At 50.4% G+C, this 17659-nt stretch overlaps 2 protein-coding genes across 6 annotated transcripts in view; both read left to right on the top strand.

The window, feature by feature from the left end:
- The window catches only part of MIDEAS (mitotic deacetylase associated SANT domain protein), a 67424-nt gene extending 53102 nt beyond the window's left edge, over positions 1–14322 (top strand). For 3 of the 5 annotated variants that reach the window (XM_054691555.1, XM_037503689.2, XM_037503690.2), the window contains exons 4-13: positions 12–357; positions 2494–2560; positions 3005–3147; positions 3273–3376; positions 3854–3929; positions 4657–4745; positions 6589–6738; positions 8229–8441; positions 9910–10106; positions 10432–14322. In XM_054691555.1, coding sequence (XP_054547530.1) covers positions 12–357; positions 2494–2560; positions 3005–3147; positions 3273–3376; positions 3854–3929; positions 4657–4745; positions 6589–6738; positions 8229–8441; positions 9910–10106; positions 10432–10615 — 1569 coding nt within the window. In that variant the 3' untranslated portion in view covers positions 10616–14322. Of the gene's footprint in view, positions 1–11; positions 358–2493; positions 2561–3004; positions 3148–3272; positions 3377–3853; positions 3930–4656; positions 4746–6588; positions 6739–8228; positions 8442–9909; positions 10111–10431 lie in introns of those variants that run through there. The other 2 variants (XM_037503691.2, XM_054691557.1) reach the window with 2 other exon arrangements.
- A 903-nt stretch (positions 14323–15225) lies between these two features.
- Positions 15226–17316, top strand: PNMA1 (PNMA family member 1). Its single transcript, XM_037501987.2, has one exon. The coding sequence runs from the start codon at positions 15474–15476 to the stop codon at positions 16533–16535; it is 1062 nt and encodes a 353-aa protein (XP_037357884.1). The 5' UTR covers positions 15226–15473; the 3' UTR covers positions 16536–17316.
- The last annotated feature ends 343 nt before the right edge of the window (positions 17317–17659 follow it).

Below are 17659 nucleotides of genomic sequence, written 5' to 3'. Positions count from 1 at the left end.
GTTTTCTTTAGGCTGAAGACATGAATGTCAAGTTGGAGGGGGAACCTGCAGTGCGGAAGCCAAAGCAGCGGCCTCGGCCAGAGCCCCTGATCATCCCCACCAAGGCGGGCACTTTCATTGCCCCTCCCGTCTATTCCAACATCACTCCGTACCAGAGCCACCTGCGTTCCCCCGTCCGCCTGGCTGATCACCCCTCAGAGCGGAGCTTTGAGCTGCCCCCCTACACACCACCCCCCATCCTCAGCCCCGTGAGGGAAGGCTCCGGCCTCTATTTCAATGCCATCATGTCAACCAGCAGCATCCCAGCCCCTCCTCCCATCACGCCAAAGAGTGCTCATCGCACCCTGCTCCGTTCTAGTGAGTGACCCCTGCGGCCATCAGGGCAGCACAGGTGGGGAGGGAAGCCAGTGGGCAGGGAAGAGACAGCCTGTGAGGCTACTGGGGAACGGGCTGGACACACTGGGAAAGGGAGCTCTGCTCTCTGTCCTCAGAGGTTGGCCTGGTTCAGGAACATGAAAGTGGGGAGGAATGGTGTCAGCCCAACTACTTGGGTTCGAATCCCAGTTCCACCATTTACATCTCCCGTGCAAGTCGTTTTAACTCCTCAGGCCTCAGTTTCTTCAGTACGTAAATGAGACTATTCATAGTAGTTGGTTAAATTGCCATTACTCAGCCATTTTTAGATCCACAAATAGCACTTTCTTATGGTTAATCTTAATAGGGCTGTGGTGAGGTACTAATGCATTAACACACATAAGCATTTACTATCATGTCTGGTGCATCATATTTGCTGTTAATGTTATGTGGCCGATCTGGTCTCCTGGATCTTGAATAGTCATTTTGGGCAAGAGCAGACATTTTGATTGGCCTGGGTGGTGACTGCTGAAAAATGTTTCCCACTCCACAAAAGGATCTATTTTCTCTGAAAAATGGAATAATCCTATCTGAGAATGGTGGGAGAAGTGAGTGGCTGTAAACACCAGAGGCAGCTGCATGAGGCAGTTCCATCATGGAGATTAACCTCTCACCCTGACCTCATCCATGGTACAGCTCTCTGGTGCCCCCTAGTGTCCCTAGGCAAGAAATGCTCCACTGGGAGCCTGTCCTCCCACTTCCATTGGAAGATTCAAAGCTTCCCTCATTGCCTGGGTTGTGCACAAAGAAGTCACTGTAGAGACCAGACAGGCAGCAAAGAAGAGGTGTCATCCATGAATATTTGTCAAGCACTTAGGTGTAAAGCCTTGAACTGGGTCCTGCAAAGGTGCTAGTAATGTACGGGACACTGTGGTCTTCCAAAGAGAATACAGGGTCTGAGGGAGCCTCAGGGACACGAAAGCCTGGGGGACAGAAAAACAGAAGTTCTGGGCAGATTGTGCTCAGCAACCAGTGAGTGAAGCAGACACTGGCCGGTACAGACTTATAGCCTGGGGTGGTGAGGAATTCTTTCTGGAGAGGGTGGGGCTAAAGCTGAGGGTGGGAAGGGCATGGATACGCAGAGGAAATGGGCTTGCAAAGGCCTGGAGGTGTAGGACTATGCAGGGGGAGTGTGGGGCCACAAGAAGGTAGCCTGGTAGGATCAAGGGTCCGGCAAAGGGGTGGTAAATGCATAGATGGAAGGGGCACTGCCTTGAACCCCAAGCTGAGGAGTTCAGGTTTTTCTGTTTTTGTGTTTAAAGATTTATTGGATTTATTTACGCATACAAGAACTGGGGTGTAGGCCAGAGGTGCAGTGGGTAAGAGTATTCACCAGAGACAGAATGGGGAGCAGAGCAGACGGAGTTACCAAAATACACAGCTGAGGGGAGCAGCAGGCAAGATAGGAGAGGTCTGCTGCGCCATGTGGGTCAGCTCCCTGGCTGGGATCGAACTCACGCCCCAGCAGCTGGCTATCGCTTGATAACACTCAGACCCCTGCACCACCTGGGAGGCCCCTAGAAGTTCAGGTTTTATTTCATGTTGCAGAGGGAAGTCAGTTACAATTTTGTATTTGGAGCAAAGGAACATCTTGATCTTGTGGGGTGTTAAGGTTAGCTTAGGGGAATCCTCAGTGGAGAAACTGAAGCAGAGAAGCAAGGAAGTGGAGATGATTATGCCACAAGTATTCAACCTTTTTACTAGAGCAGTTGTTGTTTAATGGTGGCGTTAACTGCAGTGTCGGAGCTTCTGGGGCAGGGACACAGCTTTGTACTCTGTAGTAGTATAATAATAACTAATATTTATAAAGTGCTGGGCTCTGCATTGACTTGGGGCGGGGCGGGGGGAGCAGTAAAATAGCCCCTTTTAAGCAGGCAGGAAAAAAGGCACTACGTACTCAGTGAAGGCACAGCTCGTTGTCACAGTTGTCAGGCAGCAGAGCCAGGACTCAGGTTGCCAGCTATGAACTTCTGATCACCACTGTGGCTCTTGTGCAGACAGAACAGCGACTTAGGGTTGGCAAGGGAGATTGCTGGCGGGAGGAAGGTGCCATTTACCAACCTGTTCTTTGTCCCGTAGATAGTGCTGAAGTCACGCCACCTGTCCTCTCTGTGATGGGAGAGGCCACCCCAGTGAGCATCGAGCCGTAAGTGCAGCCCGTTTGGCCCGTGGTGTGGGGTGGCCCCTTGGGGTCCAGTGCATGCAGGATGGGTGCATCCAGGCCCTGTAAAGAAGAGGAGGCTTCTATGGGCCTGTCCTTAGAGGCTGGAGTGGGCCTCTTGGGGCTTCTGCAGTCAGCCTACCTGCTTCTGTGTGGAAGTCACAGGGTGATCCAGAAAATTCTCACACTGTAAACCTAGGGCTTCTCCCCTTTGCAAACTCTGTGCCTTGCCTTTCTAAGGTAGTTACCAGGCATCACTTGCCAAGCTGTCTTCACAGTTCACAGACGCCAGATGCCATACATCCAGCTGAGGCCTTGCTGCACTCAGCCTCTGCCAACTACCAGTACATCTGCCACCCCTGGGGACAGTGTGAGGTTCCCCATCCTCACAAGGTGAGGCCTCACTCCCTGCACTTTCCATCCCTGCAGACGCATCAATGTGGGCTCCAGGTTCCAAGCCGAAATACCCTCAATGAGGGACCGTGCCCTGGCAGCTGCAGACCCCCACAAGGCAGACTTAGTGTGGCAGCCATGGGAGGACCTGGAGAGCAGCCGGGAGAAGCAGAGGCAAGGTGAGAAGGGACATAAGCCAGCAACTGAAGGTGGGCAGGTGGTAAGTGGCTAGGCCAGGCCTAGTTACTACCCAGCCGAGCTCTGAAAGTGACTTCCTCTCCTCTCCCTGTGTTTGTGAATCCAGTGGAAGACCTGCTGACAGCTGCCTGCTCTAGCATTTTCCCAGGAGCTGGCACCAACCAGGAGCTGGCCCTGCACTGTCTACATGAGTCCAGGGGAGACATCCTGGTGAGACAGCGCCCCCTAGTGGAGGGAAGGGCCCTTTGGAAACGGTCATGATTTCACATCTACTGCCATGAGTGAGGCCGCTGACTTACTGATTTGAAGCAAGCTGGAGGGTCTGACCAATTGGGGGTTTGTAGGGATTTGACCCAATGGAACCCTGTTTCCAAACTCCAGAGTCTATTGCAGAGTCCCCCCATTCCCCCCTTCCCTGATTCTGGGCCAGTGAGTCCCCATCCTCACACACGATTGTTGCTAAGGACCTTCTCTGACTATGACAGCCTGCCTTGGGGGCCTTATGTTCCCTCGATGAGGTCTGTGGCCCATTTTCTGAGCAGTCCCACCTCCACGATCTCACCATCCTGCCAGATGGCTTGTCCCCTAGCAGTTTGGGGGCAGGAGTAAGTGCCCAGGGCCTAGAATGTTCAACCTGCCTCTGAGACCTATGCCAGAGCCCTCACTTTCCCTTTCCTTCCCTTTCAGGAAGCGCTAAGTAAGCTGCTACTGAAGAAGCCTCTTCGGCCCCAGAACCACCCACTGGCAACTTATCACTACACAGGTGGGCCTGGCTGGGGGTGGGCATGGGGCCTGGAGCCTCAAGATGTCTGTAGCCTCAGTGGGGCCCAGCTAGATGCTGATTCACACCCCTGACTGGGGTTAGTGATGGGGAGGTGAGAGGTGGGTAAGCTGAGAGCCAGAGTGAGGGAGCTGACACCAAAATGGGGGTAGCTTCTAAGGGACTCCCTGTACCCTGAAGGGGAAGGGAGAAGAGTATGGGCAGTTGGGAACCCATTCAGCTAAAAACAAAACAAAAATGAAAAATAGGACACAGATGCCAGGGGCAGGAACCCAGGGAGTGCAATCCAAGTTATCAGGCGCCTTAAACTTAGACAATCCTTGGAGTGCCACGTCCCATTCTGGGCATTGAGCTTTAAGAGGAACTTCGACCATGTGCATCAGCACAGCAGCCTGGTATTGGTCCCTGTGGGATGGTCCATCTCATCAGTGTCTGGCAGGCACCAAGGGCTCCCACATGCTTTATTTCATTTATTCCATGCCACGTCTGGTGAGATAGCTCCTATTAATAGTTTCCATTTCACAAGTGAGGAGAGTGTCAGAGGTTAAGTGACATGGCTAGACAGTGGCAGGAGTGGGATGTGGAGCCAACTCTAGATACTGCAGAAATGTGGATGGATGACCTCATGCTGCTCTGCTGGACAGAACTGCTCCTGCCGGGCACACGGCTCCATCCAGCTCTCTACCCTGGCTCCCTCTTTGCCCCACAGGCTCAGACCAATGGAAGATGTCTGAGAGGAAGCTGTTTAACAAGGGCATCGCCATTTACAAAAAGGATTTCTTCCTGGTGCAGAAGCTGGTAAGCTGGGGCTCTGTTTTAAGGGGCAAGTCAAAAACAGGGGCCTTCTGCATGATTTGGGGCTCCCTCTGCTAGTAGGGGCCCAGCAGTCACTTACCAAACCCTCTTAAAAAGCACTTAGATCAATACCATTAAGTGGTCAACAGAGACAATTTTCTTTGTTTCTTTATTTTTTTAAAAGATTTATTTATTTATGCATACAAGAGCTGGGGTACAGGCCAGAGATGCCAGGGGTGAGAGGATCCACCAGAGACAGAGTGGGGAATAGAACAGACAGACTGACTGAAATACGCTGCTGAGGGGAGCAGCGGGTGAATCAGGAGAGGCCTGCCGTGCCATGTGGGTTGCTCCTGGCCAGCCGGGATCGAACTTGTGCTGCAGAGGCTTCAGATTGCTTCATGGTGCAGTGCTTAACCCCTTGCGCCACCAGGGAGGCCCAGAGACAATTTTCTAAACAAACAAAAAAATGGAAAGAGATCAGGCCTTTCTTTCCTTCTTGATTCCAAACCACCTTACCTCCCACTAGGGTAGTGTGACTGTGCTCTGGGGTTGTAACCCAGAGGGAGACTTGAGTGGGCCTCAGACTTGTCTAAGGGAGAATAAGAGAAGAAGGGCTGCAGGTAGAGATGAGTCATTCCCCAAGGAGCAGGAATACTTTGAAGGCACAATTAAAATGTGGTCACCCTAGAGTGAGGGAAACTGAGAGCTAGCACGTACCCATGCCACCAACCTGGGCACCTCTGCCCACTTCCTGTCAGACTTGTGGTTTCCTTAGAGTAACTCAGCCAACCAATAGAGGTCTGAACCTACTTTTTCTAGATATTTCTTCTTTGTGTTCTTCTGGGAGAGCAGAGTGCTTTGCTAATCCAAGGATTTGCATCTTTCCAGTCCTGTCTCACAAAATCTAGGTCACGGAGAGAGCGAGTTGTATGGACCTCTGAGGGGAAAGGGCTTTCCTCCTAGGATTATAGGTTGTGCAGGGGTTCATGAAGCAGGAGGGCTAGGATTTCAGTGTTTGAGAGGACTTTGAAAATCATTTAGTCTCACCTTACTCACTGTTTACACACATAGACGTTGGTGGCAGAGTTAAGAGCAAGACTGGGCCTCTTGCTTCCTCTTTAGATTTTCCAGGACTCGTTAGTAGTGCCCTTTGAGTTCCTCCCTGACATAGGATACTTTGACATCTCTCTGTTCTCACATGTCAATCAGTGCTCCCTAGAGATCAATGAATTTGTTTGCCTGAATTGATGGAGTCTGTGTTCCAGGTTTAGGCTGGCTTTGAATGTGGATGGTGCCCAAATTTTTCTCTAACTTTTCATTTTGAAAAATTTCAAACTTACAGAAAAACTGGAAAAATAGTACAAACACCTACATACCCCCACTTAGATTTGCCACACTTGCCTTCTCTACTTGTAAGCTGGTACAAAGACTAGTCTCTCTGATTTTTAAAAGTAAGTTACAGACATGATGACACATGACTCAGATATTTCTTTAAAACAAAGATGCTCTCCTTCCAAACCACAGTACCATTGTCACACCCAAGACATTTAAACTGATGCAGTAATACTCTCCAGTATGCAATCTGCATTCAGTTCTCCCCAATGGTTCCATGTTGTCCTTTTGTAGCTTTTTCAAAAGGGCAATGCTTAAACGTTGGTTAATTGAATTAATCAGAAGTTTGTGCAGAACTGGTGTTGGAGAGATGTTTTCAGTTCCTGAATGCACTGGGTTTTATATTTAGCCTGAGATTAAAGGAGGACATGCAGGGATTTGAAAGTCTGGAGTTGCCCCAGGTAGGTGAGCCCAGCCAGGAACTCTGATCTCCGTTTTGGCTTCATACCAGATACAGACCAAGACCGTGGCCCAGTGCGTGGAGTTCTATTACACCTACAAGAAGCAGGTGAAAATTGGCCGCAACGGGACTCTAACCTTCGGGGACGTGGATATAAGTGATGAGAAGTCGGCCCAGGAAGAGGTTGAAGTGGATATTAAGGTAACTCCCCTTCCATCCTCAGCTGTTTAGGGCCTGGGCCGGGTCTGGGCCAGGACTGGGAGCCTGAGGCCACATTCTCTAGGTGTTCCTAGTGGGCAGAGAGAGGAAGGCAGTGTCCCTGACAGCCCCAGTGAACTAATGTCCTGGGCACTGCCCCTGGGCCTCTGGGTTCCAGTTTCTATACTATCTTTCATCAGAATAATAATAATATCTTGTGTTGATACAGAATAATGGAGAATTTTCCCACTGTATTTGCACCAGATCAACTCACTGTCTCCTCATAGCAGACCACTAGCACTGTTTTCCAAGCTTTAGTCCTTCTTGTATTGCCTTTATGAAGCCTGCTATATCTGCATCCTACCACCTGCCATCATTACTATTTTACTATTTTTGTCATGTCCACCTACCACTTGTTCTTTTTTTTTTTTTTAAAGATTTGTTTATTTATTTTATGCAAGAACCGGGGTACAGGCCAAATGTGCGAGAGGGTGAGAGGATTCACCAGAGACAGAGCCGGGAACAGAACAGGCAGACTGATGAAATACACTGCTGAGAACAGCAGTGGGCGAGACAGGAGAGGTCTGCTGCGCCATGTGGGACTCTCGCTGGCCGGCCGGGATCGAACCGGCACTGCAGAGGCTGCGGACAGCTTCACAGCACGGAGCTCAACCGCCTGTGCCACCAGGGGAGGCCCCCACTTGTACTTTTAATATTTTTCTTAAGATCAGCTTTTTCTTTTTTACTCAGAAGGGAAGCTTTATATCACAATCATAATAGAAAACCAGTACTGTTAGATAGAAGATACTGGTAAAAATATGAAAGTCAAACAATGTTATTCAATTCTAACTAGCTCCTATTACCTGCCCAGGCCCTGAAACAGTCCCAACCTCTGTTTAAGTCTAGAGAAGTATAAGACACATTAACACCAACTGGAGACTTTGTTCTTGACATAATCAGGATTGAAGAGAATTGAAAGGAGGACGTTATTTAAGTCTGTGTCTCTCTATCCACCTAACATCATCTTGGGGTTTTAAGTCCATATGTGGTATGTGACGTGCTGCTCTAAGACAGGGAATAGTTTGGTACCATTTTCATCTGGCATGGGGGTGGAGATTCAGAAAGTATTACAAAGATAGTTTAGAATTAGAGCTAAAGGCTGCTCCTGGCTCTGCCGGACCACCCTGCCTGAGGCTGTGCTCTAGGAGATCTGTCCAACCCAGGTGACCTGTGTGTGTTTTGCGAGGAGACCAGCATATACCTTCCTTGCCCCTGGCTTGATATCAAGTGCTCGGTCTCATCCTGAGGGCTCCCAGGGCTCTAAACTCATCACGGTCTGGCGAGCTGTGGGAGGGTTCAGAGCCAGCACCAGAGACTTCTAATGGCCCTCAGGAGCCCCCCTAACCCGAGGCAGAACTAGCAGGGCCAGATCTGTGCACTGTGGCAGCGGGACTGAGCTCTAGGCTCACTGCCCTCGTTCTCGTCCCCCATAGACTTCTCAGAAGTTCCCAAGGGTGCCTCCTCCCAGAAGAGAGTCCCCAAGTGAAGAGAGACTGGAGCCTAAGAGGGAAGTAAAGGAGACCAGGAAGGAGGGGGAGGAGGAGGTACCAGAGATCCAGGAGAAGGGGGAGCAGGAAGAGGGGCGAGAGCGAAGCCGGCGGGCAGCGGCTGTCAAAGCCACACAGACACTACAGGCCAATGAGTCGGTAAGTGTGACCTGGAAACCCAGGGCCAGGAGGAGGGCTGGCGCTGCGCCTGGGCTGTGGGAGGAGGGGCAGAGCAGGAGCTGATGATGTGGTCATCATCACAATAGCCCGAAATTCACTGAGCACTTTATGCTGCGAACTCATTTAATCATCATCGCCCTATGTGATAAGTACTGTTATTTTCATTTGATAGATGAGGAAATTGAGACCCAAGATAAGATAGCTAGTAGGCAGCATGACCACAGAGTGTATTAATTTTTACACTATACTGCTTCTGTGTCAGAGCCTCGGAGGAAAAAGGCTTTGTGAAAACTCAGAAGGTGTGTGGGACACTGGGAAAGCACTGTAATCTGTAGCTCAGGCAGGGGTCTCCATAAAAGAACTTTGTCCCTGACAATAGTGTCTGAAACTGAGCTGAGACCATGGAACCAATAATGGCCCCTCACACATTTTCTCTGCAAAGTGCTGTCATGTCCATTATCTCAATAATTCCCCAAAGAGCCCCATGAAGTGTTAAACACCATTATGCAGATGGAGGAAACAGGGGGCAGAGATGCTAAGTGATGTGCTTATGCTCACATCCCAGGCTCTCTGACTTCTACTGCAGAGCTCTGTCTTCTTGACAGACCAAGAAGCAAGACTTAATGGCCGCAGCCATTCCTTGTCAGGGATTGTTCCCCCAAGAGGGTCTGATAGGAACTACTACAGGAATCTTTGTGTTTACGTTGTATACTTAACACTTGTAGGAAAAACTCCACTAACTGTAGAAGCACAGCTGTTGCTCCCTTCTGAACCTTGGCTGCGCTCCTTCTCCAAAGGTTGTGTTCTATACACGCTCGCTCGAGTTCTGCTGACTTCTGCGAACACCTTCCTGCCAGGGCCCACCCAGCACACACAACCGTCTGGGGCTTCCCAAACCTGAGGCCCATGGTTCTCGCTCCCTGAGCAGCATCCTCCCAGATCTTTACCAGTGTCCTTTGCTCTGGCACCTGCGTGGTGTTTCCCACAGTGGCTCATATTGTCATAAGCTGGCTGCCTGCTGATTTGTTCCTTCCCCAGACAGCTGAGTGCAGGGACTCCCGCTTGTCACCTCTGTATCCCCAGCACTTGGCACATCACACAAACTTGAATGTCATTTATTGACTAAAGGCGTGAATGGTCTAAATGACTGAAAATGTCAACATATCCATCAGTGAGACACAAGATCTCCTGCTAGACCCATGGAAAAATCCTGTTGCAGCCAGGCTGTCCACTGAATTACTGCACAATACAGTTTGGGTACAGAGACAGAATGGGCTGCCTGAGGCAGCGAGTGGCTTGTCACTAATGGAAGGATTCAAGCTGAGGAACCCCAGCGGACAATTGGGTAGGATGAGTGGCTTCTAAGAGCCCTCTGTTCCCTGAGATTACTGAATTTGCATCCTCTCTTCTCCCTACCTCACAACTCTCCTTGTTTGATCCTCTCCAGGCCAATGACATCCTCATCCTCCGAAGCCACGAATCCAATGCCCCTGGGTCTGCTGGTGGCCAGGCCCCAGAGAAGCCAAGGGAGGGAGCAGGGAAGTCAAGACGGGCACTACCTTTTTCTGAGAAGAAGAAAAAAGCGGAGACATTTAACAAAACCCAGAATCAGGAGAACACTTTTCCTTGTAAAAAATGTGGCAGGTAAGATGACAGGCCAGACTCCCTGGGGCCCTAAGTGGTGGGCTGAGATTGGGGTGAGGCAGACGCCGGTTCACGGAAGTAGCCTGAGCTTTCTACCTTGTCTTCTGACTGGCTCGGAGGGTTTCTAGGGCAGTGGTGTCACTTGGCAGCTTTTAAAGGAGGGGTGATGGCACCGAATCAGCCACCGCACCCTCTGGTCAAAGGATGCGGTGGGCCACATGGTGGGAGCGGGTCTGGAAGGGGCGCCGGGTGGCGCTCACTAATCTGGCAGTCCCTGGAGGGTGGGGCAGACATCTTACTTGAGCCCGCTTCTGCCCCACTGCAGGGTGTTTTCCAAGGTGAAGAGCCGCAGCGCCCACATGAAGAGCCATGCAGAACAGGAGAAGAAGGCCGCAGCCTTAAGGCAGAAGGAGAAAGAGGCCGCTGCTGCTGCTGCAGCCACTGCCGCCGCCGCCTCGCCCCACCAGCCGGCCCTGCGGGAGGAGAGCAGCCTGGGTGAGAGGGGCTGACTCGGAAGACTGGAGGGCTCCGCCCGGAGGCCCAGGGCTGCACCCTCTCCCAGGATTCCTGGCCCCTCCTGCACCAGCCAGCCAAGCGCCTGTAACACCCTGGAATCTCCAGAAGGAGCAAGGAGAGATCACATGGACTTTTCTCTGAGAAACAAATAAGACAATAAAATAAAAGGCTCTTTTATTTATAAAGGCCCCAGGAGCAGTGTTAAGGGCTGCAGGATCCAGTTCTCTTTGCATTCAGTCTGTTGGAAGTTGTCCTCATGCTTACTTGGAGCTGTGAGAGTCTCCGCTTGCTGGGGCTGCCCTCTCCAGGGGCTCCAGCCACCGCCATTGCTGCCTCTCACGGGGACTTCTGCACCCCACCTCTCCCCATCCTCTTTGTTCCTCCTCTTCTCCCTGGTCACCATGGCGAGCTAAGCACAAGCTCACCCTCCTTTGCAGTTACTCCTCCTCCCGAAAGGACCTCAAATGCCCCAGGCCCAGAAAGAGGAGCCCTGCCGGAGGGAGCATGGTGGCCGCCTCTGAGAGGGCATCAGCCTGGTACCTGTGCTGTCCACTGCACAACAGTGTCCGGGCCTCAGCTGCTCCCGTGACCCTGCACTCAGAGAGGCCACCTCCTTCCTGGGAGGGAGGCTACAGCATGCCTGGAGGGAAAAAGAGAGACAGGTACCTATCCCTTTGCTGCTTGCGAGCAGCCCTGCTGGGGCTGGAAAGTTTTCTTAAATGTTTGGGGAAGGGACCAATGTTCCCCCTCAAGCTCTCAGCCCACTGGAAGGTAGAGAACTGTGCAGCGGACAGAATCCACAAGACGAGACATGAGAGCTTTTCTGAGCCCTGGCTCTTGCTTCCCACCTTTTTTGCCAAGTACCTTTATGTCCTGAGGGCTGATAAGAAAGCTTAGCCAAGGCCCAGCCCACTCTTCTTGGTGCAAGTTCCCTGCCTGCGCCTGTCCTGCTCTCAGCAGCCACTACCTAACCCTACCCTACCTAGTCCAGCGCTGATATCCACAGCTGAGCCCCCAGTTCTGCATGCTGGAGATTTCTGGATCCTTCCCTGGGCAGGGGAGGTCTCCTAACCAAATTGGACAGGAGCCTCGTTCCTTGATTTGTGTCATTTGGGAGCTATTTATTTATTCTTAATATTTAATTTTTAACATCCTCTCAGGGACCAGGGGCCTCCCGCTTTCTAGGGGCCCAAGTGCATTTATCCCCAAACAAGGCACCTTCTTGGCATCCACCCTCTCCCATCCCCATTCCCAAGGCCCTAAGGTCCCTTGCCTCGTTGCTCTGGAAGCTCTTGCCACTAGGAATGATAGTAGCAGTGAAGGGGGTGGAAAGGTGGAGGGTGTCACCAAACCCACACAGAGACTAGCAGGAGCAAGGGAGATCAGAGGCAGTTCTTATTGCTACCTCTTCTCTGTGCTTTGAATTTGCCTGCGGGGATTGGAAGCCAGATTTCTGGCTTTGTTTCTGGCTTAATGAAGCCATATTTAGTGTGGAGTCACTAAAGAGAAATGGTCGGAAGTTTCTGAAGGTCCCTTCATTTGCCAGTCCCATAGGAGGACTGAGTTATTTTTCTGATATTGTTATTTGACTCTAGTTGTGCAGAAGAAGTGAATGCAAGTATAGTGCATGCAGCGTGTTAGGAAGGAGCCAAAAACGCATTCATTCTTGCTGTTCCTTATTTGATGGTCAAACACGTGAGCAGGTGGGGTTGGGAGGAAGTGTATTTCTAAACTATGCACTATTCAGGTATTGTCCAGCATTTGTTCATGCATTAATATGGTTCTGCAGGACCCTAGCTGTGGGAGCAGCAAAATTCTTTTCCCCTAGACTTCTGGATCACCATCTAGAGCTCCAACTTCCCAGTTAGTTTTCCTCCGCATACTTCTACAAGCTCAGTGTTCCAAGATAGCAAAAATCTGGTCTACCCTCCAGAAGCAGAAGGGCAGCACATTTAGGCTCTCTTCTAAATCACTTGTGTAATGAGTGCCTTTGCAGCTTAGCCCCAAGTGCTACTTACGTTTCCCAAGGTTTCTTCTATTTAAACCTTATTTATTTTCAGACCCTTTGATGGACATGTGGTATCAGAAACCTCTTTCATCTTAGTTGTCCTCTTCTAAGCTCGTGGAGAAGAGACCAAGTGAATGTAGGCAGAGAAAATCAAGATGGTACCTCTCAACTAATCCTACCAGATGCTGTATTTTTGAGGGGTCCATGCTTGAGGATGGGTTTATATCTAGAATTGAAGGAATATTTAGACAGTGAGAATATTTAGACAGCAGATATAAGTGTGGCAAGTGACCTGCCAATAAAGTAGTTGCAGCCATGGAAGTGGGCATAGGTATAATCCTTATGGTGCTTTCTCCCTGTGATCACAGTTGGCTCATAGGCTTTTTTCTTTTTTCTTCTATTCAGAGCTCTTTGCTTTAAGAAGTTAAATGACAAACACCTCCAGCTTTATAATGTCCACTTCACACCATCTCACCTCTCATAGCCTCAGCTAAGGGCATGAAACTAACCTAGTGCCTGTGTTCCAGACCATTTCTGAGGTCTCTTACCCACACAAGGAGACAGTACTTGAGCACTGTCCTCCATGCCTTCAGCAGTTCCCCCTTGCAGCTAAAGTACATGCCCATTCTCCTTCTGCCACCCCAGCTCCACCTCTGGCACAGAGGTCTTGTGCTGCTTAAGTTTAAAGGGATCCCCTATATTTAACTGCCTCAGTGACCTAACCTCTTCTCACGTGCCAGATGTTAAGAAGAAGGAGGGATACAACACATACTCTAGCCTCAACTGTTTAAATGTTTTCACTGGGGCTCATTTTTCTTGGACGGTATGTATTACCAGACTGGCAGGCCTAACTATTTAGGTTTACAGGAAGTATGCATATTTTTATAAAACAATTGTATGTCCTCCGCATATTTTGCTGTTGACATTTGCCTCTAACAATTTGCAGCTGTTTCACCTTTTCCTCATTTCTAAGTTGAAGGCCTTGTTGGAGGGGACAGAGCACAGGAACAGTCTTGACAGTCTGTAATTATTGTACAAATATTTTAATAGCATATAAATAAGTATATTCCTTTTATTTTGAAAAAATGATCAGACACTGCCTTTTGTGTGTTTGCTGCCTGTGGCGCTCTTTTTTAAAAAGACTGTTACATATTAGTGTACATATATATAAATATTACCTCTCTTGCTGTACAGTTGTGATAGACCAGACTGAAGATTTTATTTTTTGTGTGCTTTTTATAAAAAAAAAAAATTAATACACTAAAGAAAATCTTACTGATGTGATTGTAATGTACCTATGTAACTTATTTACTTTTGGATGTTCTTCTGTATCTTTAAACCTTTTATTAAATAAGGTTTTAAAAATTCAGGGTTGAATGCTGTGTTCTTTGGGAGAGAATTTCACCATCTGAGATTAACATAAATCGGCCATGTTTTGCTTGCTGAAGATAACTGGGCATTTTTTGAGCCATAAGGATTCTGTTTTAACTCATTACCGGTGAAGCTAGGGCAGGGGGAATAACGCTGGTGTTTGCCTGGCTACGAAGTTACTGAATTGATTACGAATCTTTTTTACACAATTCTAGGCAAGAAAAAAATCTCAGCTTCGTGTATGTATCACTCAAAAACATGTAAATGGCACATTTGCAACGCTCTCTCTCTTTGGAATGAAATGAGATTTCAGAGTGCAATCAGGTGGTGCAGGGAAGCTGCCTAGCTTGAGTATTACAAGTCGATCTTGGACGCATTTTCTACAAGTCATCGGAAATCCACTCCAGAATTAAAGTATTTTTAAGAGTACGGTGTTTTGTAACATATATATTCAGATATATAATATTTCAGATATATATAAAAACATCTGAAAAATGCGAAAAAGGAAATGCGCCACCAGAGAAAGCAGCGCCCCCCACCAGCCGCAAGCACCATGACAACGGATGCGCCCCGCGTGCCGCCGGAGGGCGCGGATCTCGCGGCGTCTGGGACGTCGTTGCCGTGGCGACGCTCTCGCGGGCTTCGGCGCCGAGGCGGGGCGCGCTCGTCGGCGCGTGCGGTTGGCCCCGCCCACCACTGCAGCATAACGCCCCGGCCGGCTGCGGGTGGCGAGAGCTCGGCGCCGCGCCAGCACCCCGCCGCCGCGGGCCCCGCGCGCTGCCGCCTGGCCCGCCCTCGCCTCTGCCGTCGCCAGCCTCGCTCCTCAGGACTGACTGCGCCCCCGCCGCCTGTGTCCTCGCCCGTCCTCGCCGCCCCGAGGGGGCCCCGCGCCCGCGAAGAAGCCGCTAGCGAAGAAGCCGCCCGCGGGCTGGGCCTGCCGCCGCCGCGGCCTCAGGGCCGTTTTTTCCTCGGGACGACAGGCCCTGGCCTGGAACGCCGCTGCTCCTCGACCGCCGCAGGCCGCGCTCCCGCCGAGAACGCCCGACCGACTGCCGCAGCAGCCGCGAGTCCCCGCGCCCAGGCTCCGGAGAGGAGGCGGCCACGCCCCGCGACCACACCCCGGCGGCCGCTCCGGCCCGCGGCCCCAGCCTTCGCCGCCCGCGCCGCGCCGCGCGTCCCGCCTGCAGGTGAACGACCCCGCCGCGGACCCCGACCACAGACGCAAGATGGCGGCGACCGCGTGACGGCCTGAGCCCCCGCGCGGCCCCGCTCCGAACACGCGCTGCCCGACGGACTCCGCAGGGCCGCGAAGGGACGAGAGCGGGACTCTGGGGTCGTTTGTTAACTGTGTTTGACTGAAGTTTGCCTCCCTCGGGCATATTGGGGAGGAGTGGCTGGTTCTCAGTACTAGAGCACCGTGAGCCACGGACTGGTCCGTATTTGTAGCTTTGGGGCCCTTGATAATTGGGAAAATGGCGATGACACTGTTGGAAGATTGGTGCAGGGGAATGGATGTGAACTCCCAGAGAGCCCTGCTGGTTTGGGGGATCCCAGTGAACTGTGATGAGGCTGAAATCGAAGAGACCCTCCAGGCTGCGATGCCCCAGGTGCCCTATCGAGTGCTTGGGAGAATGTTCTGGAGGGAAGAAAATGCAAAAGCAGCCTTGTTAGAGCTCACTGGCGCTGTCGATTACGCCGCCATCCCCAGGGAGATGCCGGGTAAAGGGGGAGTCTGGAAAGTGGTCTTTAAGCCTCCGACTTCCGATGCAGAATTTTTAGAAAGGTTGCACCTCTTCCTAGCCAGGGAGGGGTGGACCGTGCAAGATGTTGCCCGTGTCCTTGGGTTTCAGAACCCCGCTCCGGCCCCGGGCCCAGAAATGCCAGCAGAGATGCTAAACTATATTTTGGATAATGTTATTCAGCCTCTTGTTGAGTCCATATGGTACAAGAAGCTGACACTCTTCTCGGGGAGGGACATCCCCGGGCCTGGGGAGGAGACCTTTGATCCCTGGCTGGAGCACACTAATGAGGTCATAGAAGAGTGGCAGGTGTCTGACATAGAAAAGAGGCGGCGGCTGATGGAGAGTCTTAGAGGCCCTGCGGCCGATGTCATCCGCATCCTCAAGACTAACAACCCTGCCATAACCACCGCCGAATGCTTGAAGGCGCTTGAGCAGGTGTTTGGGAGCGTGGAAAGCTCCAGGGATGCGCAGGTCAGATTTCTGAACACTTATCAGAACCCGGGAGAAAAGTTATCAGCCTATGTCATTCGTCTGGAGCCTCTGCTACAGAAGGTGGTGGAGAAGGGGGCCATAGATAAAGATAATGTGAACCAGGCCCGCCTGGAGCAGGTCATTGCTGGGGCCAACCACAGCGGAGCCATCCGAAGGCAGCTGTGGCTGACTGGGGCTGCGGAAGGGCCGGCTCCTAACCTCTTCCAGTTGCTGGTGCAGATACGTGAGGAAGAGGCCAAGGAGGAGGAGGAGGCAGCCGAGGCTGCCCTCCTGCAGTTAGGCCTGGAGGGGCACTTCTGAGTCCCAGGAAGGGAACTTAATGCGGACCTCGATCATAGCTGCTTCCTTGTCTGTTCTGTTTGACATCGATAGGTGTGATTCTTTGTAGTAGAACGACTTAGCCATGTTCTGGGGGGATTCAGTTCTTAATGTGACATTTGTAAAATCTCCAGTGAGCACCCCGAGCTGCTACAAGTGAGTCATGTTAGCTACAGTGCCAGGTTAGATGCTTGGGCACAAGTGCTCAGTGCAAGCTGTCATCGTGGTGTCACCAGTTGTGTGAAACGTGAACTTGTGACGCCGTAGAGGTAATAAGAACTTGCATGTTCAGATGTTTAGAGCAAGGCCTGGCTAACTCAAGAAGTGTTCAGTAAAAGTGTGAGCTGTTTGTTGTTACTAATACGGTGAATTTATGTGTGTGTTTACTGTAAATTTTTCCTGGGAGGAAATGTGAATTTATTATAATTATACAACTTTACAGTGTAAATTTCTTACTTTGCATCTTCAAAACATCTGGTTCCATTTAATTGAAAAGTATTCTGAGACTACAAAATAAGGTGTTAGAAAAATACAGCATTTATAGTGCTGTGTAAATCAGTTTTTGACTCTACAAGATAAAGCTGTAAATTGCATGGGGAGATTAATATGAACCAGTTATGTATCCATTCCCCTATTTCAAATCTTTGTCATTGAATAGTTATTGTTCATGCTGCTGATTCTACAAGTGTTCTAAACAAAGATAAACAGTTAATATTCAAATAAAAAGTTTAAAAGTTGTATAGTCTCACTTTTCTGACTTGCATAAGAATTCCAGTATAATTAAACTCAGTAGCCTCTTAGGATGACTTCATATTATTTAAAAAAATCATATCTAGATTTTCTTTAAGGCTTTATATCATGCTATGCAAATTTAAATTGCAGTATCTTTTTTTAAGTAATTTTTTTTTTTTTTAAGATTTATTTATACAAGAACTGGGGTACAGGTCAGAGGCATGGGAGGATGAGAGGATTCACCAGAGACAGCGCGGAGCAGAACAGGCAGACTGACCAAAGACACTGCTGAGGGGAGCAGCAGGCGAGACAGGAGAGGTCTACCATGCCATGTGGGAATCTCCCTGGCCGGCCAGGAATCGAACCTGTGCTGC

The sequence above is a fragment of the Talpa occidentalis genome, unplaced genomic scaffold (assembly GCF_014898055.3).
Source record: "Talpa occidentalis isolate TD23 unplaced genomic scaffold, MPIMG_talOcc4v2.1 talOcc4.11, whole genome shotgun sequence".
Lineage (NCBI taxonomy): Eukaryota > Metazoa > Chordata > Mammalia > Eulipotyphla > Talpidae > Talpa > Talpa occidentalis.
The sequence above is the reverse complement of the archived record's forward strand: the minus strand, read 5'-3'. Positions and strand labels throughout refer to the sequence as shown.

What these genes read in the sequence shown, in the direction of transcription:
- PNMA1 (XM_037501987.2), top strand. Translation starts at nt 15,474, where the DNA reads ATGGCGATGACACTGTTGGAAGATTGGTGCAGGGGAATGGATGTGAAC.